This window comes from Carlito syrichta, unplaced genomic scaffold (assembly GCF_000164805.1).
Source record: "Carlito syrichta isolate Samal-C Ts95f unplaced genomic scaffold, Tarsius_syrichta-2.0.1 Scaffold6385, whole genome shotgun sequence".
In the NCBI taxonomy this organism is placed as follows: domain Eukaryota; kingdom Metazoa; phylum Chordata; class Mammalia; order Primates; family Tarsiidae; genus Carlito; species Carlito syrichta.
Genome location: NW_006950481.1, coordinates 158,336 through 185,996, shown reverse-complemented (window position 1 = coordinate 185,996; position 27,661 = coordinate 158,336). Strand labels below are relative to the sequence as shown.

Here is a 27,661-nt window from a genome sequence, read left to right as displayed (position 1 = left end):
GGCGGAGGATGCGGACTCTTCGGTGTGTTGGGGCTGGGGGAGGGGGTAGAGGGAGTCCACCTGCTGGTCGGGGAACCACCGGACCCCAGGGGCCAGCCCGGGCCCTCCCGTGGGGTCCCGTCTCCCTAAGCCACAGCCTCGGAGTCTGGAATGACGGAGAGAGGGCACGTCCAGCCGGCCACTTTTAGGACGCTTGCTGGGTTACGTGAGATGGGGGCCGGGCATGCTCGGAGTGGGAGAGGGAGGAGCCCGAACCCTGAACCCGGTGCCTCCCTCGGGCCGCCAGCTCTCGCCACCGCCCGGAAGGGTTGGGGTGGTGGCTGGGGACGCAGAAGGGACATTCCAGGAGAGACCAACAACAAAGCCCGTTGCACCACCAGCCTTCCTCCTTTGTCCTGGGTGGTCTTCTCTTCCTCCTCCTCGTTCCTGGGCTTTGGGCATTTAGCCAACTTCACCATTTACCCACAGACCCTGCAGACTCTCGGTCACATGGTGGGGGCCGGGACGGGGGTACGGACTCCCCTTCCCAGCCTCTGCCGGGTCAGTGTCCGGCGTTGTCAGGTGAGCAGGCCCCTGCCCCATCACGGGGTTCCTTTTACCAGCCTAGGGAAGGGTGAAAGGCTGGGAGGTTGGTACCGGGTGGCCTTGTTGAGCGATAAGAAAATTGAAAAAGATCAGGCTGGGCACGGTGGCTCACGCCTATAATTCTAGCACTTTGGGAGGTCGAGGTGAGAGGTTTGCCTGAGCCCACAAGTTCGAGACCCGCCCGGGCAACCTGGCAAGACCTCATCTCTACAATAAATCAAAAATTAGCCGGGCGTGGTAGTGCACGCCTGTAGTTCCAGCTACTTGGAAGGCTCAGGTGGAAGGATTGCCTGAGCCCAGTAGGTCGGGGCTGCGGTGGCCGTGAGCATGCCACTGCACTCCAACCTGGGCGACGGAGACTCCGACTCAAAAAAAAAAAAGAAAAGAAAAGAATCAGATCCTGGAGCAGCTAGGAATGCAGTCTCCTTTGCCTGGGCCGTGAGCCCAAGTTCTGCAAAGCCCGGCCCACCCCTGACCTGCCCTGGCCACACTCACCTAGCCTGTGTCCCTCTCTCTGGGTCCTGCAAGTGGGTGGGGTAGCAACGTGGAGGAACAGAGTCTTCAGCATTCAGTCACTGGCGGGAGCTGCATTGAAATCACTGCAGACCACCCCCTTGGGTCCCTCTAGCCTTTGAACCCAGAACCTGGAGCAGGGGGAAAGGCTCTGGGAGTGTGGAAGGCGTGGGACAGGACAGGAGTCATCCAGGGAGGGTTGCTGGACCCTCGAGATAGCCCTGTCTCTCCTCTCAACCCCCGCCCTGCCTGCCCTTCCTGGGGCATCACTGCTGCCCCCGGTGGCCATCCTTGCAGAGGCGGTGCGTGGGGGGACGAACCCCGCCCCCAGGCCTGCCTCTGCCACTGAGAGCCCGTTTTCCGCAGGTGAAGGAGGACTGGAAGTACGTGGCCATGGTCGTCGATCGCATTTTCCTCTGGCTGTTCATCATCGTCTGCTTCCTGGGGACCATCGGCCTCTTCCTTCCTCCGTTCCTGGCTGGAATGATCTGACGCCACGTCCCTCGCGTGGGAGCCCGGGTGGCCCCGCTGACCATCTTTTGACCATCTTCAGCTGTGGCTGCCTCTGGGGTGCCCTTTGGGGCCGACGCCATCTGCCGGCCCCTTCCCACGGAACAATCCAACTCGACGTCATTGCACCAAGTGTTGGGCATCCGCTGGGCACAGAACCTTGTTTCGGACGCCGAGGAGCTTGAGCAGCTGAAGGGATTTGCTAGAAAGATGCAGGGGTTTCAGGAGGTTGCCACAGGCAGTGACAGTGTGAGATAGAATAAGATTCTCCCGGAGGGGCAGTGCAGACCCCAAGTGACAGGGGGACGGGGCAGAGGACCAGAGGGATGGGGCCAGGGTGAAGAGAAAGGGAACGCAGACCTCAAAGGAGGGGTGCTTGGGGAAGACGGAGTGGAAGGGCTCTGAAAAAGGTTTTGGATTTGGGAATGAGCCCTGAGTGCCAGGCTTTGGGGTGTCTGTAACCCAGGCTGAGAGTCAAGTGCAGGGTCTGTCGGGGTCTGCAGGGCTCTGAGCTGTGCGGTCCTGAGGAGAGTGGTACGGGCTCTTCGGAAGAGGAGGAGGGGTGGGTGGTTGGATGCAGGTGGCCGGGCCATTCCATCCACCCGGAAGCACCTTCGAGCCCCCAGGCTTCTCCTCAACCGTGGTCCTCCCCCATCCTTGCTGCTAAGTGACTTAGCACCAGCCGCTCCCAGGAGCTTTGGCAGAACTGAGAGCCGCTGCCTGCAGGACACCATCTGTCCTCGCCCGTGCAGGACTGAACTAGAAAGGCTGTCCCGAGCCACTCTTGACTTTGCTCAGACCCATGGCCGGTCGGGCCCTTCCTTCCTCCTCCTCCCTCCCAAACTCCCTCCCTTTCTCCCTTCCTCTCCCGGCCCTGGTTTCCCGTGTCCCGCTCTGTCAGCAGGAATTGGGGAGTTTAAGATCCTTGCTTCTGGCTCCTTTGATTCTGAATTACCCAAGGGCAGGGCCCTTTTATTTTTCCCATTCCCAGCACCTGGCACAGCCAGGACATTTGTTCTGAGTGGTCGAGGGCCTTCCCAGGCTTCCCAGAGCCCCAGGATGTGTCTGACGCCCTCTGAACCCTTTGGTGCAGCCGGCACTTGGCCCTTGGAACGGGATACTCCAGGACCGTCAGCTGTGTGCGGGTGCCCAGACAAACGGAGCTGCTGCTCCAGGGATCTGAGATGGGATTGGGCATCAGGCCTCTCTTGAGTTCTGTCCGGCCTCCAAGGGCGGGACCTCGGCAGCTGACAGATGGGGACACTGGGTTCTCTGCACAGCGCAGAAAGCCAAGCAGGGCGCGCTTCTGATTTCCCTCCGGTCTTGGAGGTGCCCTCGTTTGAAGCCCCTGCACGCCCACCTCTCCTGGACAGACTCAGGGGAAACCTGGCTGCCTGTGACACCCCGGTGCAAGCGCTGCGCATTTCTCTCCCCAAACTCCCAGCTCGTGTCTCATCCGGGTCTGCTGTGCTCCCGCCTGCTTCTGTGCACACGGCCCCCTCCGCCCCTTCCCTCGACCCCCCGAGGCCTCTGGGCTCCCTGGTCCAAATTCCCAGACTCGATCTCCAGGTATGGCGATGTTCTGTCATGTCCTCCACGCCACCTACCCATCTTGCATGTGAATAAAGAGACTAAATAAAGCTGAGTCGGCGGCTCCCTTGACTGTGGGACCCCCTCTGTGTCAGCTACATCCTCAGCACCAGCTAGGCGCCTCCAGAGCCTGGGTGCTTTCGGTGCCAGGCAGCAGAGGGATGCCACAGGGCGTCGCTCACGGGGCTGTGGAGAGGACTGCCTGGGTCCCTCCCGGAAAGTCACCCTGGGGTCGGGAGCCCCCACCGCTCACACAAGGGCAAAGAGGCGAGGTGACACACCTGCCCCACTGCTGGCGTCACCACACGCCTCTCTCTGACCGAAGCCCAGCGCTGGCCGGCCCCCGATTTGCCTCCAAGGTGCAGGTGATCGGTTTCTTCCAGGGCTTGGCTCAAGGTCACCGTTCTCCCCCCAAGGGCAGATCAAACAAACCAAGCAGTCCAACAGACCACAAAGCAAATGGGACGATTTTAATTCAACCACGAGTCAGATAGAAAGAAGGTGAAAGGGGGGGCTGCATAAACACGCGGGAGGGGAAAGGCGCCGGATAGAAAAGGGAGAGGAAAAAGGGGGGAGGAATAAGAAAAGGGGGGCGGGGAGAAGGAAGGGGAAAGAAAGGGAGAAAGAGAGGGCAGGAGGAGGGCGGATCGGCTCCAAGGCCCTGACTTGGCCGCGTCTCCCCGCCTCTTCCCCGCAATGTGGGTGTGTTGAGAACACTGCGTCCTGTGCCCGGACTCCCAATCAGCTTGTTCCTGGACGAGGTCCCAGGTCCCCCCGTTGGAGGGCATATGCTGTCAGTCCAGACCACACTCGCATTAAATAAATTCCAATATACACTGTACAAGGACGCCAGGCCCATGCCTCATCTCATCAGCCGCCCGACCCCCGAATAAAGCCCCTTCCCAGCTTCTCTGTACACCGGGGACCTCCGAGGACTGAAGAGGAAGGGGAAGGGTTAGGTCTGCTCCCCGATCGGCCTGCCGTGTCCATGCTTAAAGCCATGCCGGCCGCCAGGGGCACCACGTGACCTTCTGTGGGCCCCCCCCCCAGCACGGGCCAGGCTGGGGTGGAGAGGGAGTGGCCGGGTGGCGGCCGTGCCCCCTCGGAGCCATCTGTGCCCTCCCCGCCCCATGTCCATAGCCCAGAGTCCCCTCTGTCCAGCTGCAGCCTGAGCAGCACAGCCTGGGGGGGTGGAGGGGGTCGTGCAGACTGGCGTGGGAGGGACTCCCCGGCGGTCTTCCCCGAGAAGACCCACGTGACCAAAGGCAGGGCGGGGAGGTGCGCGACAGGTGGGGGTGGAAGACGCGGGCAGACGGTCCCCCCCTCCGTCACTCTGCAGGCGGGTGGGCCAGGTTGGCCAGGACCTTGGCCTGGTCCACGGCATCGAGCAGGTTCTTGGCGTCCACGGCCAGGGTGTGTGAGGCCGTGAGCATCTGACGCTTGCACTCCTCGCTCAGGGAGGTCACGGCGTTCTGCTGGGCCAGCCGCATCTTGTTGATGAGCTCTGCCAGGTCCTTGTTGAGCAGTTTCTGGGTCCCCTCGATCTGCAGGAAGAGGGCACGGGAGGGGTTAGGGGGCAGTGAGGTCTGCGTCTGCAGGATGCGGAGGCCACAGAGGCGTCCACCTGCGCGTTGGCTGAGGTGGTCGGAAGTCCCCTGGGGGCGCCGGGAGTGGTGGCTCACGCCTGTAATCCCAGCACTTTAGGAGACTGGGATGGGAGGATCGCTTGAGCCCAGGAGTTCAAGACCAGCCTGAGCAATGTAGTGAGACCTTGTCTCTACAAATTAAAAGAAAAAAAAAAAATTAGCCGGGCGTGGTGGCGCACGCCTGTAGTCCCAACTACTCGGGAAGTTGAGGCAGGAGGATTGCCTGAGCCCAAGAGGCCAAGGCTGCCGTGAGCTGGGGTCGTGTCACTGCACTCCAGCCTGGGCAACAAAGTGAGACCCTGTCTCCAAAAAAAGTCAATAAATAAAAATAAGAGAAGTCCCCTGGGGGTGAATCAGACCCAGGATTGGGATGAATCCAATGCTCGGTGCAGACTGGACTGACAGACATCCAAGACCCCAGCCCACCCTGCATCAGTCCATCCTGATCCAGCCAAACAGACCCACCCTTCATAGCAGCATGCCCTCATGCTGGCCCAAGGGGATGTTGAGTGAGTGGTCTGAGTGGGTGGTCAGGGGTCAGGTACATCTGCTCATTAGTCTGCTGGCTATCATCAGGTCAAGAGATCAGGGACCGTGTTTTGTGTCCCTCTATCTCCTCAGTGCCTAGGACACTGTTGAGGACAGGTGTGCTTTGGAGATATTTTGGGTTTGGTTTCGGGACCCCTTGATAAATTGAAGATCATAATCAAGCAAGTCACAGGAATGTTTTTGGTTTCCTAGTACATATAAAAGTTACGTTTACACTGTACTGAGTCTAGAAAGTGTGCAGTAGCACTAAGTCTATGTTAGGTTAATTATATCTAAGTCAAAAATACTATACAGAAAGTCCCCTACATACGAACCTTCAAGTTACAAACTTTGACTTTACCCTGCATTTTTGTATGTATTATTTCTCTCCACCAAGTGTTAGCATAGCCTGTTAAATTCACACAGTACTGTACAGCCAACTGTGCTAGTTGGGTACCTAGACTTTGTTGGACTTGCAACAAATGGACTTACAAATGTGCTTTCCAAACCAAGCTCATTCTTATGACAAGGACTTCCTGTGCTGCTAAAAAATGCTCGTGATCACCTGCGCCTTCAGCAAGTCCTAACCTTTTTGCTGGGGGAGGGCCCTGCCTCGATGCTGATGGCTGCTGACTGACCAGGGTGGTGGTTGCTGGAGAAGCCGTGGCAATTTATTTTTATTTTTAAATTTTGTTATGAGTTGGAGTCTCACTCAGTCGCCCAGACTGGAGTGCAGTGGCCGCCTTGACCTGCTGGGCTCCGGCGATCCTTCTGCATCAGCCTTCCAAGGAGCTGGAACTACAGGCGTGTGCTACCACATCCAGCTGATTTTTTGATTTATTGTAGAGATGAGGTCTTGCCAAGTTGCCCCGGTGGGTCTCGAACCCGCGGGCTCAGGCAATCCACTCACCTCAGCCTCCCAAGCACGGGATTACAGGCTGAGCCACCAAGCCCGGCGGCAATTTCTTAACACAAGGTAACAGTGAAGTTTGCCACATGGACCGACTCTTCTTTTCATGAAAGATTTCTGTGTAGCATGTGATACTGTTTGATAGCATGTTACCTATCAAACCCTGCTGCTGCTTTATCAAGTAAGTTTATGGAATATTCTAAATCCTTTGCTGCCATTTCAATGACGTTCGCAGCATCTTCGCCAGGAGTAGATTCCACCTCGAAAAAAGATTTGCTTTGCTGATCCAGAAGAAGCAACTCCTTGGAGTTCAAGTTTGATCATGAGCAGTGATTCAGTCCCCCTGGGGGGCTCCCCTTCTAATTCTAGTTCTCTTGCTCTTTCTACCACATCTGCAGTTACTTCCTCCTCTGAGGTCTTGGAACCCCTCAAAGTCATCCAAGAGGGTGGGAATCAGCTCCTTCCAAACTCCTGTTCGTGTTGGTAGTTTGACCTCTTTCCATGAACCATGAATGTTCTTAACGGCATCTAGAATGGTGAATCCTTTCCAGAGGGTTTTCAGATTTCTTGCCCAGATCCATCAGAAGAATCACTAAATCTACAGTAGTTATAGTCTCATGAAATGCATTCCTTAAATATTACAACTTGAAAGTCAAAACTACTCCCTGGTCTGTGGGCTGCAGAATGTTTTCGTGTTAGCTGGCATGAAAACAACATTCATTTCTTTGTGCCTCTCCATCAAGAGCTCATGGGTGACCAGGTGAATTGTCAATGCACAGTCATATTTGGAAAGGGCTTTTTAATTTTCCTGAGCAGTAGTTCTCAATAACAGGCTCAAAACATTTCGTAAACTATGTTATAATTAGATGCACTGTCATCCAGGCTTTGTTCCATTTATAAAGCGCAGACAGAGTAGATTTGGCATAATTCTTTTTTTTTTGAGTCTGAGTCTCACTCTGTCAGGCTGGAGTGCAGTGGCACGCTCATGGCCACTGCAGCCTCAACCTGCTGGGCTCAGGCGATCCTTCCGCCTCAGCCTTCCCAGGAGCCGGAACTACAGGCACGCACCACCACGCCTGGCTTACTTTTTGATTTATTGTAGAGACGAGGTCTCACCGATTTGCCATGCAGGTTTCGAACCGCTGGGCTCAGGCAATCCTCTCGCCTCAGCCTCCCAAAGTGTGGGGTGCCAGACTTGAGCCACCGCACCTGGCTATTTAGCATAATTCTTAAGGGCCACCTGGGTGCCCTCCCAACCCTCTGGCGGTCGTGGGTCAGATGGGTTGTGTAGAACCACCTTCTGGGGACTCCTCGGGCAGGCACAACGTGGCCCAGGTGGCCCTCGTGAGCCTCAGGTGAGAAACGCAACTAGGGCGACCTGGAGGTGCAGGAGAAAATGACAGCTTAGGCGCCGTCCTGGGAAGAGGGCGCTCACCTCTGTCCGTGACGACGACGGCAAGGAGGGCAGGAGGTCGTCCACGCTCCCGATGAGCTTCCGCAGGGTCAGCCCCACGTTCTGAGGAGAGAAGGGGATGGGTGACCCCCCTTACTGTGGGGGAAGCCACATTTCCCCGGGGAAGGGCCCTCCTGGGACCGTGCCTGCCTTCTCGGGCTGTCTGGGGTTCCATTCCCCTCGCCCTCCTTGCTCTGATGGGGTCTTCTAGGGCAGCCGACAGGAAGTTCTTCCTTCCCGGGCACAATGAGCAGCCGTACCCTCCCTGACCCAACCCGGCCCGGCCCTGGTACTCACCTTCACCAGCAGCACGTAGCCCTCGGGGGGCAGCTGGCAGAGCTCGTTCTTGAGTTCCAGCACGGCCCGCACCAGGTCCATGACGTTGAGGTACACCAGGTCGTCGGTCCGGTCCAGGTTGGCCGTGGGCTGGATGGACTGAGGGGGGAAGCAGATGGTCGCAGAACAGGGAGGGAAAGTCAGGGGGACATTCTTGTTTTTCTCCTAGGCAGGCACTACCGGGCGACTCAGCCACCAGCCCCACTGGAAAGGACGCTTCTCCAGAATAAACAGTGCCCAGTTCCCGGGGTGCATTCCCCCCTTCTACTTCCAGGGCAGTGGTCTTCCTGAGGTCTGGGGTCTGGGTCAGTGCACCAGACCAATGGAACCATCGCTTGGGCCTGGGGTCCGGGTCGTTTCCAAGCTCTTGAGGTGACTCCAGTGGACAGCCAAGGCTGAGCCCCACTGTTCCAGAGCAAAGCCAGCCAACACCCAGCCCAGACTGCTGGAAGGGCAGGGGCACTGGAGGCCAAGGGGGTCGGGATTTCATCTGCGGAGCCATGAAGCTGTCATAGTCTAGCTGACACAGTCTGTGGGGTGGTGGCATTCTGACTCCAGTTCACTTGAGCTTGGGCAGAGCCCGCACGTACCTGAGCGCCCAGCCGCGGCGGCTTCTGCGGGGGCCCCGTGAACTCCACTGCAAGGAAAGGGGCAGCGAGTGGGAGCCGGTCCCCAGCATCCCAACCCTTCCCGTTGTATCTGCCGATGGGAAGTGAAGTCCCTCTCCTCTACCACCAGGAGACCCCCGGGGAAATTAGCCCTGACTTCCAGGAAGATGGCAGGAACTTTCTGGTATCCTTGGGTTTGCAGCAGACAGGGACAAGCACTGTTGTCTGTATTATAGAAAGGATAAAATTCGAAGTCGCTGCAGAGGCGAGGAGCCTACAGGTGTGTTTCGGACCCGGCTATGCTTCCTCCCTGATGGACATCAGGCCTGAGAAATGGTTCCTGTGGCCTGGACCACCCATGAGGAAGAAACCTCACCCCGGCCGGGGCTTGGTGGCTCAGCCTGTCATCCTAGCACTTTGGGAGGCCGAGGCGAGTGAGTTGCCTGAGCCCGCGGGTTTGAGGCCAGCCCAGGCATCTTGGTGAGACCTCGTCTCTACAATTTAAAAAAAAAGAAAAGAAAAGAAAATAGCCCAGCGTGGTAATGCGCGCGGTAGTTCCAGCTCCTTGGAAGGCTGAGGTGGAAGGATCGCCAGAGCCCAGCAGGTCGACCTTGAGTGTGCCACTGCACTCCAGCCCGGGTGATGGAGTGAGATTCAGACTCAAAAAAAAAGGTGTTTGGTGGTGATGGGGTCTCGCTATGTTGCCCAGGCTGGCTTTGAATTCCTGGGCTCTAATGATCCTCCCGCCTTGGCCTCCCAAAGTACTGGGATGACAGGCACGAGCCACCAGGCTGGGCCTGGACAGATACTTCCCAGAGCTCCGGCAGGCCCTGCGGCCGCCTGCCCTGGGCAGCGAGAAAGGACAGGCTCCACCCAAGACACCAGAGCAGAAGCTCCCTTGAAAGGAAGGGCAGGAACACTTACGGTAGCCAGCCTCCTTCTCTGGGGTCTGGAAGGAAGAGGGGAAAGAGCAGCCGTCACTGTCATGCGGCTCTGGGGACAGTCCGCTTCCCCTTTTGCCGATTTCCCCATGCTCCCTCCTCTGGGTGGGGGTGGTTCTGGGAGCTCCGGACCAAAGGCGGCCTCTTTTGGGAGGCTGAGGGTCCCTGGGGCAGACCATGGCAGCGCTCAGGGTGTAGATCACACGACAGCTCAGGAAAAGCCACGGGGAGGCTGGCGTAAAGGGAAAAGACATGCTTCCATGACGGGAAGCGGCGAGGAGGAGCTGGAGATAGGGAAACCCAGGGGTGGGAGTGGAGTCCCATGGCACGTGAGGCCTTCCTCGGCCTTGGTTTTGAGGAAGAGACCCCTCCTGGCGACTCACCAGCGGGGACTTGTCATTCATGTAAACCATGGGGTCCTGTGGAGGAGAAACCAAAGCACAGGACTTAGGATGCAAGGATGGAAGACACCACAAATGCCTGGGGAGGATTTGCTCCTGTCGCCAGGAGAGGACACAGACAGACTCAGGGTGCCGAAGCCCCTCCCAGGGTTCAGCCCCGCTCACCAGGGATTTCTCCTCCTGCCGCAGCCACTGGTAATCTTCCACCATCTGCTTCTGCTGCTTGTCCAGGATCTGTCGCATCTTGACCTTTTCGGCCTCCCACAGCTGCTGGGCCTCTTCGCGGCTACTGGGTCGGACAAAGTCCTCCTCCTGAGAGGACGGGGTGAAGGGAGAGGACACGGTGAGCCCCACCCTAGGCCACAGAGGAGGGACAGTCCTCTTGAGGGTCCTGCGGGAGCCACGAGCCTTGGCGTAGCAGCTGCTGTTTTTGTTGTGAGTCTGTTCTTTGGCCCACACCTGTGCGTGCAGACGCGATCATCGGGTGTCACAGTGCCCGTGTGGCAATGTGGGGCCAAGCCCGAGAGCACACAGTTCAGCAGGCACTGTGTGCAGATGATGGCGTGGTCTGTCGGGGAAATGTTATCTTCGAGTGACTGCCCTCCTGTCATTGTCTCAGTCGGTGCTGGTGACGGTTGCCGTCATTTAATAGAATCGGAAAGGCAAAGCCAGCCTTCTGGAGACCCTTGTGTGCGTATGTCCGTCTTAGCACCAAGGCGGCAGGTCTGGAAGCTTCGAGAGGCAGGGGTGCTGCCTCTAGCCTGACCCTGTGCATGGCTGAACAGAGCCTGGGAGAAAGCCAGCAGCGCACACCACACCATCTATTATGCCTTCCTATTAAGACTGGTTTTTTGGGTTTGTTTTGTTTCTTATTTTTGGAGACAGGGTCTCACACTGTTGCCCAGGCTGGAACGCAGTGGTGGCAACATTATGGCTCACTGCAACCTTTGCCTCCTGGACTCAGGTGATCCTTCCATCTTAGCCTCCTGAGTAACTGGGACTACAGGCTTTTTTTTTTTGTAGAGACGAGGTCTAGCTGTATTGCCCAGACTGGTCTCGAACTCCTGCACTCAAGCAATCCTCCCATCTCGGCCTCCCAAATGCTGGGATTATGGATGTACTCTTTACTACGACAATATTTGAGTTATTAACCAAAGGTTAGAAGCAATGCATGAGCGAAGAGAGAAAATGAAGAACTACACTTAAGGAAATATAGCTCTGTAGATGTAAGATACATGTGATCACAGCTTTGATTATTTAACCAAAGGTCAGAAGAAATGCAGGAGCTAAGAGATGGAATAAAGAATGACACTGAAAGAAATATAGCTCTTTAGCTATGAGATGAATGCTTCCTCTCCCTAGCTTTGTCATGCAACCCTTATTTTAACTCGCCTGTGGGACTTTGGACCTAGTCACAGTTCTAGCTTCTAGTTCCTCAGTAGAAGGAGTTACATGCCTTCCTTCCCCTCCCTCAATCTTCCCCAGGGTTCGTCTGTATAACTACTTGCTCAGTCCCTCCAAGCTATTATGTTTTTCTTCTGCTGCACACGGTCACCCCGGCCTCCTGAACGGATAGAAGAAGAGTGTTACTGGCATTCTCTTGATAGCACAAAGCCAGGGGTTGCCCTTGCCAGGGGCAGGATCATTCTGTGACATTCAAGCTAAAGGGGCCCTCAGTTCCTTTCCTTTGAAGTGGCCAGTTTACATACAAGCCACTTGCAGAAAATTGTAAAAATGCTCTCCTTCCACTTTTAGCAAACAATAATTCCTACCAAGTCTCTTAAAAGAGTTTTCCCACTAAGCACGACAACACACACTTGAATGTGACAATATGGTTTTAAAATAGTTAGTTGTATTTGGGATGTTTCTCCTAGTGCTCACTGAGCATCAATGACGGACCTCAATTTCTAATAATACTTTTCTCAATTTCCAATAACAATTTCCCCCACAAGTTAGGTGTCTTGGCAAAATATTATTTGTGTATTAATCTATTCAACAACTATTTATTAAGCCATTGCAGTGTGGAAGGCATAGGACTGGGTACTGAGAGGATAGTGATTTTAAAGCATACTACGTTCCTGTTCTCATGGGGTGAAGTTAACAGGAGTTAGGACTGAGTTTCTCAACCTAAGCACTGTTGATGTTTGGGGCGGGATCATTCTTTATTTGGGGGAGATTTCCTGTCCACTGTAGGACGCTTAGCAGCGTCCCTGGTCTCCACCAGCTGGATGCTGGTAGTCCCTCCCCACTTGTCGCAAAAATGCCCCCAGACATTGTCAAATGTCCCCTCAGGGGGAGAAATCACGTTAGTTGAGAACCACTGAGCTAAACTTTACTTTAGGAAAACAAATTCCAGAATGTAAGGGTATTTTATAATCATGGACTTGTTAAACATAGGGTTTATTTATCAAAAGCAAAGGCTCCAACACAAGGAAGTTTGAAAACTATAACTATTCACAGTTAAATGTCAATGTCTGCAAACAGAATGGTGTGACTGCTACAGGCTGTTGACAACAGTGACCAACAGGAATTAAGAGTCAAAAGCTCTAAATACAGAGTTAGGAATCTGCAGGTGTGACAAGAATGTCTAGATTAAAGACAACTAGGATAAACACCGCTAGGGGGAGTGACTAGAGTCAAGAAATACTATGTAGGCTTATATGTGTTGAGAGAAGCTTCCATCACTAAAATGCCTAGCATGCCCCAGGCCTGATCATACCAGATCTCTTAACAAACACACACTGAAAGACTTATTCTGATGTCTTCCAAATTCTTTTTTTTTTTTGGAGTTGGAGTCTCACTCTGTTGCTCAGGCTGGAGTGCAGTGGCCGCTCCCGGCCACCTCAGCCTCGACCTGCTGGGCTCCGGCGATCCTTCCGCCTCAGCCTTCCAAGTAGCTGGAACTACAGGCGTGCGCTACCACGCCCTGCTAGTTTTTGTTTTATTATAGAGACGAGGTCTCACCAAGTTTCCCAGGCGGATCTCAACCCCTCGGGCTCAGGCAATCCACTTGCCTTGGCCTCCCAAAGTGCTGGGATTACAGGCTGAGCCACTGAGCCTGGCCTTTCCAAATTCTTAGTAAAACTCAAGGAGAAAGTGAGAACTTAACAACGATGGAATCTCTTTAGGTTGATTTTGCTGAATACACCTTGGGTATCATATCCTTATCAGGCAATGGATATTTACATTGCCAATTAATTACATTACACTTTTTTCTTTCCAGTTGGAGTCTCACTCTGCTGCCCATACTGGAGTGCAGTGGCACGCTCATGGCCACCCCAGTGTCCACCTGCTGGGCTCCAGCGATCCTTCCGCCTCAGCTTTCTAAGTAGCCAGAACTGCAGGTGCGCACTACCATGCCCGGCTCATTTTTTTTTTAACTTATTGCAGAGACGAGGTCTTGCCAAATGGTCCAGGCTGGTCTAGAACCTGTGGGCTTAGGCAATCCACTTGCCTGGGGTTCCCAAAGTGCTGGGATGACAGGCGGAGCCCCCGAGCTCGGCCATACACTACACTCTTAAGAGGAAGCAGGTATTGTGGTGTTCTAAGATGACACCCATAAGCTGTAACACCTTCCATGTTTCGGCGACAACCCATCCAGCTGGCCTTGCTTCCACCTCCACATGTCGCCTCCTCATCCTAGTCAAACAGCTCCTGCTCTTGCCCTGTGCCTGCTGTCACTCAATCTTGGTTCTGCCTCTCCCCTTCCCTGCCTCCCAGTTCCTTCCTGTCCAAATCTTCCTCATCCTTCAAGACCCAGCTGAAAAAAAGCAGCTGGAAGGAGTTCTTCTCTCTGAACTCCAACTCTGTGGCATCCATGACGTTCCATCTTAAATTACACGGAAGTGTGCACCTGACCTGTTCCTTCTGGTGGACCGTAAGCTCCTTGAAGGCTGGACCGCCTCGTCCCCTCTTCAGCACCAAGGACAGCACCCGGCAACCCGCACACACGGTATTGCCTACGGATGTTATTATTTTAAGAGACAGGGTTCCATTCTGCTGCCCAGGCTGAAGTGCAGTGGTACAGCCATGGATCACTGCAGCCTCGAATTTCTGGATTCAAGTAATCCTCTCGCCTCAGGCTCCCAAGTAGCTGGGTCTACAGGTGCATGCCACCATGCTCGACTAAATTTTCTTTTTCTTTCTCTTTCTTTCTTTCTTTCTTTCTTTCTTTCTTTCTTTCTTTCTTTCTTTCTTTCTTTCTTTCTTTCTCGACTAAATTTTCTTTTTCTTTCTTTCTCTTTCTTTCTTTCTTTCTTTCTTTCTTTCTTTCTTTCTTTCTTTCTTTCTTTCTTTCTTTCTTTCTTTCGAGACAGGGTCTTGCTATGTTAACCAGGCTTGTCTCAAACTGCTGGCCTCAGGTAATCCTCCAGCCTTGGCCTCCCAAGGGGCTGTGATTACAAGTGCGAGCCATCGTGCCTGGAAGATTTTATTATTTTAAATCATAATTGTTAAGCTTGCAAGAGGAAGGTAGCTGCTATCCCAACCCTGGTGTGGCATCCCACAGACTCCCAGATGAGTCAGGCTGTACAGCCAGTCAGTGGGAAAATTGTTTTTGCAGGAACACCATCTCTGAATTTTTATTAAATGCTTTGTAGGAAGCTTGTTGTATCGTTTCAGCACTCTACCTGGAAGAGACTTCCTCAATATTTCTGATCTCTGTCATACAATGGAATCTATATTTTTAACTTTTTTTGTTTGTTTAGTTAAAGACATGTTCATTATGTTCTTTTAGGCAGATTTTCCTTACAGCAATTACATCCAAACCCCTGACACAAAAGGCTTTTTCCCCACTGCACAGTCTGCCTTTATGGAATGGAACGAAGTCCTCACGGAGAAGCAGAGCTTAAACAAAGGCAATGTCACCCCTCAAATGAGAAAATAGCATCTTTCTGAAAGAACACATTGTCAAGCAAAACTCACTAAAACTTAATTAATTATGAATAAAAAGTCTGGAGCAGGAGGGTGAGGAACCGAGCACAGCCTAAATATAGAACATGCTTAAAAATGAAGTTTTATTATTGTTAAGTATATGCAATGCTAGAAATCAATATTAGAGAGAAAAATGAGGTAGGTCAGGGGAACACTTATTTCACAACAGATCTTGGTGCCTGGAATTCTAAGTTATCATGCTGGTTTCAAAACTCTACTAAATTAAGAGTAATGGCATAGAAATATATGAACATATTGCCTCCATTTTCTAAGTCGATTATAATAAACATGTATCCTTTTTCCAAAAAATTTTCAGTCATGTACACTGGGCCTGAAATATGATGCATGTGCACAGAGTTAGAGCTAAAATAATAAGGGTTACCGTCTGTAACTCAGTTTAGTAAAATATATTAAGTGTTCGTGGCAACTGATCACAGGAGTCATTTGCATGGAAGAAGCTGGTCGGTGGTCAGTGGGCATCTGGTTGCAAGCAAAAGTGTCTTTTTTATATCGGACCCGACACTCAGAAGCCAGCCCATGAGGTATCAGGTCTCACTGGATGACAGAGAGGTGATGGGGAGGTGGCTTGGCCTCCTGCTAGCCAGTTGATGAGCCTGTATCCACACTAGCCCCAAGCTCCTTCTCACCCAGCAGTAGTCTTTGCAAAAGCGGCAGAAGCTGCAGCTACAGGGGCCTTTTCCTTTTCCCCAGGAGAGATTTAGCACCCAAAGCCACCAGGCAGGAGGGCAGAGTGGGGTGGGACCTCTAGAAGCCTTAATTCTCCAGCACTACCAAGCTTGGCTGCACTCTGACGAGGAATCTCCACAAGGTTGAGGACTCCCTACTCCATGGGTTCAGGAAAAGGAAAGGCTTGTCCCTCACTCGTCTCAGCATCAGCATGGACGAGGGCCATGTCCAGGTCCAGCTGCCATCCTCAGGGGCAGAGCCCAGCACGGCCTCCACCCTCTGACACGTTTGCCAAGAGAAGGGAGTCAGCCAGGTGGCCTGACCGGCGCACGGAAGCACGGAGAAACCCTCCCGGGCCCGGGGACGTGGGGTTCCCGGCGTCCCAGGCCGCCTCCCTCCAGCAGCCTCCTCCATCCGGGCTGCGATCCAGCATGCAGAGCCATCTTACCCGCATGCTGTGTCGCTTGAAGACATTGTGCCGATGGAGAGGTGGGGTGTGCAGCGAGTTAACGGGAGACGGATACTCCATAGGGCTGGTGAGCGTGGGAGAGCTGGCACACAGGCCCTCGGGGACCTATTCAGGAGAAGCAAAGAAGCACAAGGCACAGGACGAGGCGAGGAGGTGGACAATTAGCTGCTACAAACACGAGCACAAAGAAACGATGCAAGAGCCCCGTGGGGGCGGGACTTGCTCTCTGGGGGCTAGGAAAGCGCACAGTGCGGCCCTTCCACTGGCCTGTCCGAAGACTTGGTGGAGCAGCGTGGGCTCCGTTCACCCCACAATGCTCTCCCACAGATGGTCCACGCAGGCACTGACCCACTGAGACCAGGGTTCCTCCCTTTTCTTTGAAAAAGACTTACATTTCAGCTGGGTTACAAATGGACAGACATGATTAGTTCATAGATTGACATAGACAGGAAACTTTTAAAAAATCGTTATTATTATTATTTTAAGTTGGGGCCTCACTCTGTTGCCCAGGCTGGAGCGCAGTGGCACAATCACGGCTCACTGCAGTCTTCACCTCTGTGCCTCGGGCAATCCTTCCACTGCAGACTCTCAAGCAGCTGGGATTAAAGGTGGGTGCTACCACACCTGGCTAATGTTTTGATTTTTTGTAGAGATGAGGTCTTGCTATGTTGCCCAGGCTGGTCTCAAAGGCCTGAGCTCTGGCAATCCTCCCACTTCAGCCTCTCAAAGTGCTGGGATTGCAGGCATGAGTCACTGCACCCAGCTTTATTTTTATTATTATTTTTTAGGGATGAGGTCTTGCAACATTGCTCAGGCTGGTCTTAAACTCCCAGGCTCAAGCAATCCTCCCACCTCAGTCTTCTACATAGCTGGGATTACAGGTGTGAGCCACCATATCCGGCCCCCTATTTTAAATACCACATAAGGGTATGTTTCTTTCTCAAGGATGTTGTTTCCACTTTCTGAATCATGGCTTTTGCTTCATATGAAGAGAATTTTATCTATTCATTCTTGGATGGGTTTGTTTTGGCACTGGGGAGTTTCCTTGAGAAAAAATACGTGACCATGGTACACGTATTTCTCTTTTAAATTTTTTTTTGTCGAGATAGGGTGTCGCTATGCTGCCCAGACTGGTCTCGAACTCCTGGGCTCAAGTGATCCTCCTGCCTGGGCCTCCCAAAGTGCTGGAATTATAGATGTGAGCTACCACACCCAGCCTAGGGGCTCCACTTTTGAGCAGCAACTCTGAGCTGGGGGATACAACTGAAGAAATGAGAGAAGGCTGGGTTCCTTCTCTCCTGGAGGCAAAAGAGGGCCACAGGACAAAGATGTTCTGATCAGGGACCCACAGCCTCGGAAGAGTCACGGGTGGTGACGGAGGAGGTGGAAGAAACTCAGAGGGAGCCCTAGGCTATTGCTTCTGGCCACCCAGGTTCCGGCCGGGGCCGCTGCGGGGATGGAGTGGCTCCATTTTCTGGAGAACATCCCCTGGGATTCCTTCTCAGAAGGCTCTGCTCAGGGTAGGAGGCCAGAGGGCCTTTGGACAAAAGGAGGCAGCTGCAGGCAGACACACCAAAAAGGGGACAACAGCAGACAGACGGGCTGAGCATGAGGCAGGTCACAGCTGAGGACAGCCTGGTAGAACTGCATCTTTATTCTTCTGATACGAGTTTAAATTCTGTCCTGGGTGCCCAGAAAGAGCCAACCCAGGCCATCTCCATCACCTGAGTGGGTGACTGCTGTCTCTCAAAAAGGCACAAGAAGGGAATTTCAGGAAGGACCTGGGTGAGAGGTAGACCTGGACTTCCCACCCTCTGGCTACAAATTTACCTGGAATTGCAGCTTGGGGGCCAGCAGGTTGGTTTGTGGAGGGGGTCTGTACTTGGGTCGGCTGGGCTGGAGAGAGAACACAGAGGTGTGTCAGTCCCTGATGTATTCTTTTTTTTTTCTGAGTCAGAGTCTCACTCTGTCACCCTGGCTGGAGTGCAGTGGCACGCTGCTCCCGGCCACCGCAGCCTCGACCGGCTGTGCTCAGGCGATCCTTCCACCTCCCCATTCTAAGTAGCTGGAACTATAGGCACATGCCACCATGCCTGGCTAATTTTTTATTAATCGTAGAGACGAGGTCTCGCCATGTTGCTCAGGCTGGTCTTGAAGCCCTGGACTCAGGCAATCCTCTTGCCTCTGCCTCCCAAAGTGCTCGGATGACAGGGGTGAGCCACTGTGCCCGGCTTCCTGTTCTGTTCTTGAGTGAACACAGCTCGCCAAGGGAAAAGTGAAGTCGGAGACAGACTGGACTTGTTCAGAAGGAAGAAAAGTGGAGGGAGAACATTATCATTGAAATCATTCTGCATGCACTTACTGAGCATCCACTACATGTGGAGCGATGAAAGGGAGAAAGAGGCCACCTCTGTCTTCCCGAGCTATGGCTAATTGGAAGGTTAAGGATCTGTGCGTGTAGCCTCCCTACCTGTGGGAGCACCTATCAAATCAGAGCTCCAGAGCCTCAGACATGCAGAGGTAGGAGTCCCCCTGGGGCTCGGGCACCCAGGGAAGCTTTACAGAGGAGGTGGACATTCAGCTGGGCCTGGGAGAAGGGGCAGGGCATGAGAAAAGGCATCATATGGACTGAATGTTTGTGTCTCTCCCTCTAATTCATATGTTGAAGCCCTCACCCACAATGCTGTGGGATTAGGAAGTGGGGTGGGGTCTTTGGGAGGCAATTTGGGTTAGAGGAGGACATGAGGGTGGAGCCCTATGACAGGATTCGTACCCTTATAGGAAGAAGAAGACAGACTATTTCTGCCAGGTGAGACCAGTGAGAAGGCCGTCTGTAAGCCAGGAAGAGAGCCCTCACCAGACACCTTGATTTTGGACTTTCCAGCTCCAGAACCGTGAGAGGTAAATGCTTATAGTTTAAGTCACCCAGCCTGTGCAGCAGACATCGCCAGCTAAGACAGGCATGGGCTCTCAAAACCCACCCACCTCATGGCAGTGGGCACTGGCTCTTAAGCCTGGGGCAGCCATGGAGGGCATAGACATGGAGACTGGACCTGAGGGGGACAGGTTACTGCCCATTCGTGTGTCTTCAGGGTCGTCTCATCTGTCCCTAGAAAATGCGTAGAAGTGCTCAGCCTGTCCCCAGGGGACACTTTTGAGCGCTGATTCTTGATGCAACAGTCCCACAGGTACCTGCTGTCTCACGGTCCCTCTGGGCCAGGGCACGGATGTGAGAGGGTGAGTTCAGTGCTGATGGATGCTGACTGAGGGGGGCATGGCAGTGAGGGGGGCACAGGTCAGACAGGGACCCGGCTCTGTTGCAGGTCATGGGACCGACAAGGCCAAGACTTGGCTCACCTTGGGTGGAGGTTCCTGGAAGGCTGTGGGCTCCAAGATTTTGGGGGTTCGGTAGCGAACGTTCCTCTCTTGCTCCATAGCAATGTCCTTTTCCATCTGATAGATGTCACTGCAGGGAGTCAGGTCAGACAGGGAGAGAGAAACAAGGTCAAGGAAGCCCAGGGAGGCCCAGACAAGGGTGCCAGATCCTACTTCCATGTCCCCTGCAGTCTGGGATGTGGGCTGTGAGGTCAAACTAAGGTTGGGAAGATCACAGGGATAATTCCAAGGTGGGAAAATGTCCTTGGTGTGCCAGTCCCAGTCCAGCCAGGCAGCAGAAGCTCACCCGCAGCCCTGTCTCCCGTGCCCCATTTTCTCCTGGGCGCCAATCCCCTATGTAGATTTCCAACATCCAGGCCAGCATCTGGACCCTGCCATCTCTCATTTCTTATGAAACATTGTACCAACGCATCCCTGGTATGTGCTGATGGGTATAAATTCATGCCAGGTCAGTCATGTGCATGCTTCTCGCCTTTCACACTCAACCCAAATCTTCCAACCTGCGAACACAGAGCCCAGGGGACCCTGGGTTTACTGCAGGGGGTCCATGAATTCTCATGGGTGCCAAGTATTATGTACTATTGAATATGGAAGGAATACTTGGCACTCTGTTTTCAAATGTATGTGCATTTGATCAAGTACAACAAGAATGTCATCATCCGGCTTACTGTATCCATTACAATATTCTAAAATGACAACTATTGCTACCTAGAGAAATTCTCAAAATTTGACATCTAAAGGACCCTTTGGGAAACACTGATCAAGCCCCTTCATAACTCTAAGGAGGGACTGTCAGGCAGTGGTCTGAGGAGGCATCCCAGGGCCTTCTGGGTCTTTGAGTGTTTCATATCACATCAAAAACCTCCTCCTAACTTTACCCCTGGTGGGGACAGTGGTGTGGGGGGATACCACTCAGCTTCCCATGGTTCTCAAGGCCTCAGAATGGATTAAGAGCAAGTCTCTCCTCCCTGCCTCCCCAGAGCGTCTACCCTCTCAAATTACACCTTTCAATACTTTTCTCCTTGAGCCCTTTGTCCTCTCAGATCTCCTTACAAGGGATCAACAGAGAAGTCTTGAATTAGCTGGCAGTCTCAATAAAGGGACACACAGGAACAGAGGTCTTTTTTTTGAGTCAGAGTTTCACTCTGTCACTCAGGCTAGAGTGCAAAGGCACAATCATGGCTACCACAGCCTCGACTTGCTGGGCTCAGGCGATCCTTCTTCTTCAGCCTTCCAAGTAGCTGAACTATAGGTGTGTGCCACCATTCCCAGCTAATTTTTAAAAATTTATTGTAGAAAAGAGATTTTGCCAAATTACCCAGGCTGGACTTGAACCCTTGGGCTCAGGCAATCCTCTCGCCTCTGCCTCCTAAAATGCTGAGATTTACAGGAGTGAGCACCTGGCTCAGAGAGACCTTTCAAGCTGGAGGTTTTACAGGCTGTGGATTCTACCTGCTCTACAAAAATATGAGGGTCCTCTCCACTGCTCCTGGCCTGGTATTGCCAGCATCTTCCTGGGGTGCCTCTCCACTAGGAAATTTTCAGGGGCTATTTTCTCACCCCCAAGTAAAAGCCAATATGTTGACTACATTATTTAAACTCACAGTGTTTTGGCCAGGCACAGTAGCTCACACCTATAATCCCAGCATTTTGGGAGGTCGAGGTGAGAAGATTGCCTGAGCCCACAGATTTGAGACCAGCCTGGGCAACTTGGCGAGACCTCGTCTCCACAACAAATTAAAAAATTAGCTGGGCCTGGTGTCACGTGCCTGTGGTTCCGGCTACTTGGAAAGCTGAGGCGGAAGGACTGCCTGAACCCAGCAGGTCAAGGCGGCAGTGGCTGTGAGCGTGTCACTGCACTCCAGCCTGGGCGACAGAGTGAGATTCCAACTAAAAAATAAAAATAAGAAAACTCACAGTGTTTCAAGTTAATTGTGCACCAGATTCCTTAGAGCAAACGACAGCCCACAAGCCAAATTTGGTCCCTCACCTATCTTTGTGTGGTCCCAAACTAAGGATTGGTTTTTACACTTTTTAATGATTGAAACAAAATTAAAAGAAGAAAAATATTTTGTGATAGATGACGTTACATGGGAACCCAGCCACACGCATTAGTTGACGTTTGTCTCCAGCTGTTTTTGAGCTACAATGGCAGAGACGAGCAGTCTCCACAGAGAGACAGTGTTTGCTGACTTCCACCCCAAAGAAGCCAGACCATCTCCTGCAAAGCTGATGGCAGGCATACTACCAAGGAAACTAGAGGACCCCCCAGCCTCTGCATGGACACCACCCTTCCCAGGGACCTCCCAGTGCTTGGGGAATGATGGCTCCTGGAAACTTAGAAGGATTGGACTCTCTGGCCCCTTATCCCCATCCAGAAGGGAGTCAAAGTCTTTTTTTTTTTTTTTTTTTGGAGGGGAGGGGAAGATAGGGTCTTGCTCTGTTGCCTAGGCTGGAGTGCAGTGGTGTGATAGTAACTCACTGCAGACTTGAACTCCCGGACTCAAGCCATCCTCTTGGCTCAGCCTCCTGAATAGCTGGGACTACAGGTACGCACCACCACATCTGACTAATATTTTTGTTTTTTATTTCTTTTAGAGACTACTTGCCGTGTTGCTGTTGCCTAGGCTGGTCTCAAACTCTTGGCTTCAAATGATAACCACAAAGTGCTGGGATTACAGGCATAAGTCACCAGCACAGTCTTTTTTCTGGGAAGAATTTTCTTTATGATTATCATCTTCATTATTATTATTTACAGTAAGAGTCTTGCTCTGTAACCCAGGCTGGAGTGCAGTGGCATGATCATAGCTCATGGCAGCTTTGAATTCTCGGGCTTCAGCAATCCTCCTGCCTCAGTCTGCCGAAATGCTGGGCCTACAGGTGTGAGCCACTCGACACAGCTCTTTTATGGGGGAAGACATTTTGTTTATTGTTATTATTATCAATGATCATCATCAGTTATAGTTGGGGTCTCACTCTGTTTCCCAAGCTGGAGGGCAATGGCGTGGTCATAGCTCGCTGCAGCTTTGAACTCCCGGGTTCAAGCAATCCTCCCGCCTCAGCCTCCCAAAATGCTGGGTTTGCAGGTGTGAGACGCTGTGCCCAGCCAGTCTTGAGAACAGGTTAAAAATGACCCCCTTCCTTGCTCTGTGGGAGGAAAGATCAAAGTCGAGAGGAGAGGCAAGGCAGTGCTCCCGGGACAGTGGCTTGCAGGCCCCCGCTCTGCAAAGAACACAGGCACTTCCATGAGTCTGGTTCAGTCCTTTGACCCCACCCGAGAAAATGCTTTCTGAGCATGTCCCGGGAGCAGGGCACTGTGCTCGGTGCTGAGAGATGCCCTGACGAGCCAGGCTTCCCTAGGGTCACCTTGTCTCTGAGCTCATGTCTGACAGTGAACTTCGGTCCTCCGACAGAGCCACGGAGTGCCTCCGTGTCCACTGAGCTTCTGCTGGCCCGATCGGCTCATTCCGCTGGGATGCCCGTGTGGCCCAGTGCTGGCCAGAAGGGAGGCCGGGGTGTCAGTCTCAGCCTGTGGGTCCCTGCCTTGGGCAAGATACCAACTTTGAGCCTGAGCTCTCTCCTCTGTAAGGTGGGACAGGGAGCCTTGCCGCACAGAGCTGTGGAGACCCTGGCCCCGTCTCGTCTGGGGAGGTACGTCGTGAACCCGTCGGGAACCTGTAAGCGCTGCTGGACTTCAGCCTTGCGGCCGGGTGGACCCTCTACCTGCAGAGCCTGGTCTGTGCTCACCTGAGGCTGCACGCGAGCTCTGTGAAGCGGGGCCGTTCGCTAGGGTCATAGTCCCAGCAGCGGGTCATGAGGGTGTAAAGGATCGGCGGACAGAGGTCAGGCTTGGGCAGCCGGTCCCCCTTCTCGAGGACCCCAATGACGTCCTTGTTCTCCAGCCAGAAGAAGGGCTGCTTCCCAAAGCTCAGAATCTCCCACATGCACACAGCTGGGGACAAAGGGCGTGCTCAGGGCCCGTGCCAGGGATGCCGGTCCCCCACCCCCCAGAAGCACCGTGGCCATCAGCCAGCGCTCGGGCCCGGTCGGGAGGTTCCCCTGCTCTCTGCCTCCCCTCCAGCACCCTGGGGTCCTGCCCGCCATGGTGGTCCGCCCGAGGGACCGAGGCCTGCATCTGTAGCAGATGCCCTACGGCCTCCACAGAGCTATGGTTCTGCGGGATGAGGAGGTGACAGTCTGAGCATGTCGTCAGGACCTCCTGGGCCTTCTTTTAGGAGGGAGTGGAGCCCTGTCAGAAAGCCGGAGTTCAAAGCCTAATGCCAACACGTGCTACCTATGTGATCATGGACAAGTCCTTACTTGTCTGAGCCTCCGGTTTCTTATCTGGAAAATGGGAGTAATAACAATGAAGTTTTACCGGGTTGACTAACCAAGAGGCCAGGTCTACAGGACAGTGGGCTGTCCGTCCACCTTGTTCTCTCTACCCCCTGCACCTTCTTCTCAGAACAAGCCTCCGAGCTTTGCCTCAGGAGGTCCCCTCCAGGGTGGCCCCATGTTAGTTAGTCCCTGGGGCTGGTTGGTAGAGACCAAGCTCATCACAGGACACTTTTCCGGGAGGATGGATCCACCTGGCCCAGGCCAGCCCTCAGTCCATGTCACACCCAAGCCCCACCTCTAAGACTTCCCAGGGGCCACAGTAAAACCGGACCCTGGGAACAGGCCCCTGCACCCTGCACCCCCCACTTAGCTGAGTCAGGGAGGCAAACCCTCTCCACGCCCTCCCACATTGTCACTCACCAAACATCCAGACGTCGCTGGCCGTCGTGAAGCGGCGGAAGTTGATGGACTCCGGGGACATCCACTTGATGGGGAGACGAGTCACAGAGGCTGTGTGAGCAAAGAATTATTGAGGGGATTATCCAGAAAGCCTACCTTCTGGAGACCCTGGGCCGCCCAAGCGTAGGCTTCCCTCTTTCTGGGATTTTGGCTCCAAGGGCCAAGGAGAAACAGGAAAGTCCCCTCACCTTTGTAATAGTCCTCATCCTCGATGTACCGGGAAAGGCCAAAGTCGCCCAGCTTCACACACTCGGGGGAGGCCACCAGGATATTTCGGACAGCGATGTCCCTGGAAGAAAGAGGTCAAGACCAAGGTGAGAAGCCACCTTCCATCGGAGCACTTCAGAGAGACAGACAGGCAGATGGACAGAGAGAAAAAGCACAGCGCCGGCCGGGGACCCGGGCTCTGGAGCAGAATCGGGAGCTCCTGTGGGTTGCCACCCCCACCAGGGGTCTCGCTAGAGCTTGGCTCAGCTGGGAACGCGGCGGCCCCTGCACACTCGGCACCCACAGGCTCCCCCATCTCCCACCCGCGGCATCGTCTTTGTCTCCCGTCACCACCTCCCACGCGTCTCCACCCAAAGCCTATCTTGGGTTCCCAGGATCTGCTCCCTACACTCCCTTCTGTGCTCTGCCTCTACTGACCCCCGGGGGAGGACTGTCACCCTGCCCACTCTTCAGGGGTGGGCCTCACAACGTCTTTGCGTTTCCGTGGGACGGCGCCCAGCCAAGCTGGTTGGGGCAGTCGGGACACCGGGTCACACGAGTGTGTCCCATGCCCGGGTCATGACATAGAGCCTCTCAGAGCACCTCCAGTGCAGGTGAGGAGACTGGGCACAGACAGCTGAAGAGACTTGTCCAGCAGGTCACCATCAGGACAAGGGTGCAGCCCCATAGGCTACCCTAGAGCTGAGCTCTCGCCCCTTCCGGAAGAAGCACCACTGACTTGGTTTACCCCGTGTTCTTGGCATTGCTTCTAGCCCCAAGCTCGTCTGCCCCAAACACTTGCTTCCCTAGTGTTTGTTATTCTTATTGAAAAGATGACCTCATGCCGGGCTCAGTGGCTCAGCCTGTAATCCCAGTGCTTTGGGAGGCTGAGGTGAGTGGACTGCCTGAGCCCGTGGGTTCGAGACCAGTCTGGGCAACTTGGCGAGACCTCATCTCTACAATAAATAAAAAAAAACTAGCCAGGTGTGGTAGCGCGCGCCTGTAGTTCCAGCTGCTTGGAAGGCTGAGGTGGAAGGATCGCCGGAGGCCAGCAGGTCGAGGCCGCGGTGGCCAGGAGCAGCCACTGCACTCTAGTCTGGGTGACAGAGCGAGACTCCAACTCAAAAAAAGAAAAGATGACCTGGCCAGGCTTGGTGGCTCAGCCTGTAATCCCAGCACTTTGGGAGGCCGAGGTGAGTGGATTGCCTGAGCCCATGGGTTCGAGACCAGCCCGGGCAACTTGGTGAGACCTCGTCTCTACAATAAATAAAAAAATTAGCCGGGCATGGTAGTACACGCCTGTGGTTCCAGCTACTTGGAAGGCTGAGGTGGAAGGATCACTGGAGCCCAGCAGGTCGAGGCTGCAGTGGCCTGGAGCATGCCACTGCGCTCCACTGGGCGACAGAGTGAGACTCCAACTCCAAAAAGAAAGCAAAAAGAAAAGAAAAGATGACCTAAAAGCATGGTCACTTCAAATAAGCAAACAAAGGAAACAGATCGATCACCCTACCACCATAGCCTCTGACAAGTGACATCTCACGTTTGGGCCTCTTACTAGAACGTGAGCCTCACAAGGAAAAGGAATTTTATCTGTTTTCATGACTCTGTTCCAGAGTCTAGGACAGTGCCTGGCATTGAGTCGGAGTCCCATGCAGTTTGCTGAATGAGTGAATGAATGAACGCAGGTTTATATCCCGTGATGTGTGTGGTTGTGCATAGAGCCGATATCAGTGGCAGGGGGGGAGCGCCCCGCCACTGTAGTCCCCGGGAGGTCATGAGACAGGAGCAAGGCCAGGTGGAGGAGGGGGCCGCTCCACAGCCAGAGGGAGGACCAGACTTGGGAGGCCAGGGGTGCCGGTAACCTGGGCGGTGTCTGGGCCGTGACCCCAGACACCTCAGACCTCAGAGTAACTCTCAGCGAGCCTGGAGGAGCCCACGGCGCTTTTCACTTTGCAGACGGCAAAGCGAGTTCAGAGAGGCAGGACCAGTGCTGAGACCCAACACACCCTGTGCCACTCCCAAGCCCGGCTCCACCCCCGACGCCTCCAGGGTCAGGGGAAGGGCCCGGCTGTCCCCTCTCCCCCACCTGTGCACGCAGTTGATGCTCTCCAGGTAGGCCATGGCTTTGCATATCTGCAGCGAGTACAGGACGAGGGTGAGCACCTTCAGGGAGAGCTTGTTGCGCTCCAGGTAGTGGCCCAGCTGCAGGAAGGGGGAGGTACCGTTAAGACCCCTGGTGCGCTCGGCAGGGAGCCAGGGGCCAGGACCCTGGAAGCCCTCCCCCAACCCTTCCCTGGGGGAGGAGGAGGGCAAACCCCAGGCTGGCAGGAGGCTCCAGCAATTTCCTCTACACACAGGGCATCTCCGTGTTTCAGCGGAACACAGACGGAGGGGACCGGGAAGGACTCTTGCTCTGAACGACCCCCACGGTGGCCCAGTCGTCACTGTGGGGTCCCTCCTCTGCCACCTCCAGCTCACCTCCCCGTAGGGGTACAATTCCATGATGATCCAGGTGGGCTCCTCTTCGATGATGCCGATCAGCTTCACAATGTGGGGGTGGTCGAGGTTCTTCATGATCACTGTGCAGGAGGCAAGGGGGACAGGCCGGGGCGGCTCGGAGGTCCAGTCCAAGAAACAGGCTGTGCTGTCCCGGCCGGGAGAAGCGGAGAGCGGAGCCCTCCTCCCACCTGGGTCCTGGTACCGCTCGCACCCCCTTCCCAGAGCCAGACCCCGTCCTGCCCTAGAGGCCTGGGGGGCCTCAGGGGTCCCTCCCAGGGATGCCTACCTGCCTCGCTCATGAATTTCTCCTTGTTGTCCAGAGTGCAGTCTTTCTTGCAGGTCTTGACGGCCACATTGATTTGCTCCCCTTTCTGCAACAAGAGTGCATTCAGGGCCCCTCGGTCCCCGCCTGGCCGCACTGGGACCTTCCCACAGACCTCGCTGCCCGCAGAGGGAAGCAGGTGACATCTGGCCCTCTCCGTGGCCCACCAGCCTTTTCTCCTATTCCTCCCTCCCTCTCTTTCTTTTTTGTTTTGAGTTGGAGTCTCACTCTATCGCCCAGATTGGAGTGCAGTGGCTGCTCCCGGCCACCGCAGCCTCGACCTGCTGGGCTCCGGCGATCCTTCCGCCTCAGCCTTCCGAGTAGCCAGATT

The 27,661-nt window shown here is 54.2% G+C and overlaps 2 protein-coding genes across 3 annotated transcripts in view; one reads left to right on the top strand and one right to left on the bottom strand.

Moving 5' to 3' along the window:
- The window catches only part of CHRNA2 (cholinergic receptor nicotinic alpha 2 subunit), a 12,990-nt gene extending 11,400 nt beyond the window's left edge, over positions 1 to 1,590 (top strand). The window contains exons 6-7 of the mRNA XM_021708233.1: positions 287 to 561; positions 1,465 to 1,590. Of these exons, the coding sequence (XP_021563908.1) occupies positions 287 to 561; positions 1,465 to 1,590 (401 nt within the window). The remainder of the gene's footprint in view (positions 1 to 286; positions 562 to 1,464) is intronic.
- A 2,054-nt stretch (positions 1,591 to 3,644) lies between these two features.
- The window catches only part of PTK2B (protein tyrosine kinase 2 beta), a 154,887-nt gene continuing 130,870 nt past the window's right edge, over positions 3,645 to 27,661 (bottom strand). The window contains exons 16-31 of one of the 2 annotated variants that reach the window (XM_008050021.1): positions 27,295 to 27,379; positions 26,988 to 27,088; positions 26,596 to 26,711; positions 24,491 to 24,591; positions 24,264 to 24,353; positions 23,253 to 23,457; positions 19,467 to 19,575; positions 17,940 to 18,005; positions 16,089 to 16,214; positions 10,187 to 10,333; positions 10,004 to 10,039; positions 9,604 to 9,628; positions 8,662 to 8,708; positions 8,033 to 8,170; positions 7,718 to 7,798; positions 3,645 to 4,742 (exon numbers count right to left, since the gene is read on the bottom strand). In XM_008050021.1, the coding sequence (XP_008048212.1) occupies positions 4,527 to 4,742; positions 7,718 to 7,798; positions 8,033 to 8,170; positions 8,662 to 8,708; positions 9,604 to 9,628; positions 10,004 to 10,039; positions 10,187 to 10,333; positions 16,089 to 16,214; positions 17,940 to 18,005; positions 19,467 to 19,575; positions 23,253 to 23,457; positions 24,264 to 24,353; positions 24,491 to 24,591; positions 26,596 to 26,711; positions 26,988 to 27,088; positions 27,295 to 27,379 (1,689 nt within the window). In that variant the 3' untranslated portion in view covers positions 3,645 to 4,526. The remainder of the gene's footprint in view (positions 4,743 to 7,717; positions 7,799 to 8,032; positions 8,171 to 8,661; positions 8,709 to 9,603; positions 9,629 to 10,003; positions 10,040 to 10,186; positions 10,334 to 16,088; positions 16,215 to 17,939; positions 18,006 to 19,466; positions 19,576 to 23,252; positions 23,458 to 24,263; positions 24,354 to 24,490; positions 24,592 to 26,595; positions 26,712 to 26,987; positions 27,089 to 27,294; positions 27,380 to 27,661) is intronic. The other variant, XM_021708330.1, reaches the window with a different exon arrangement.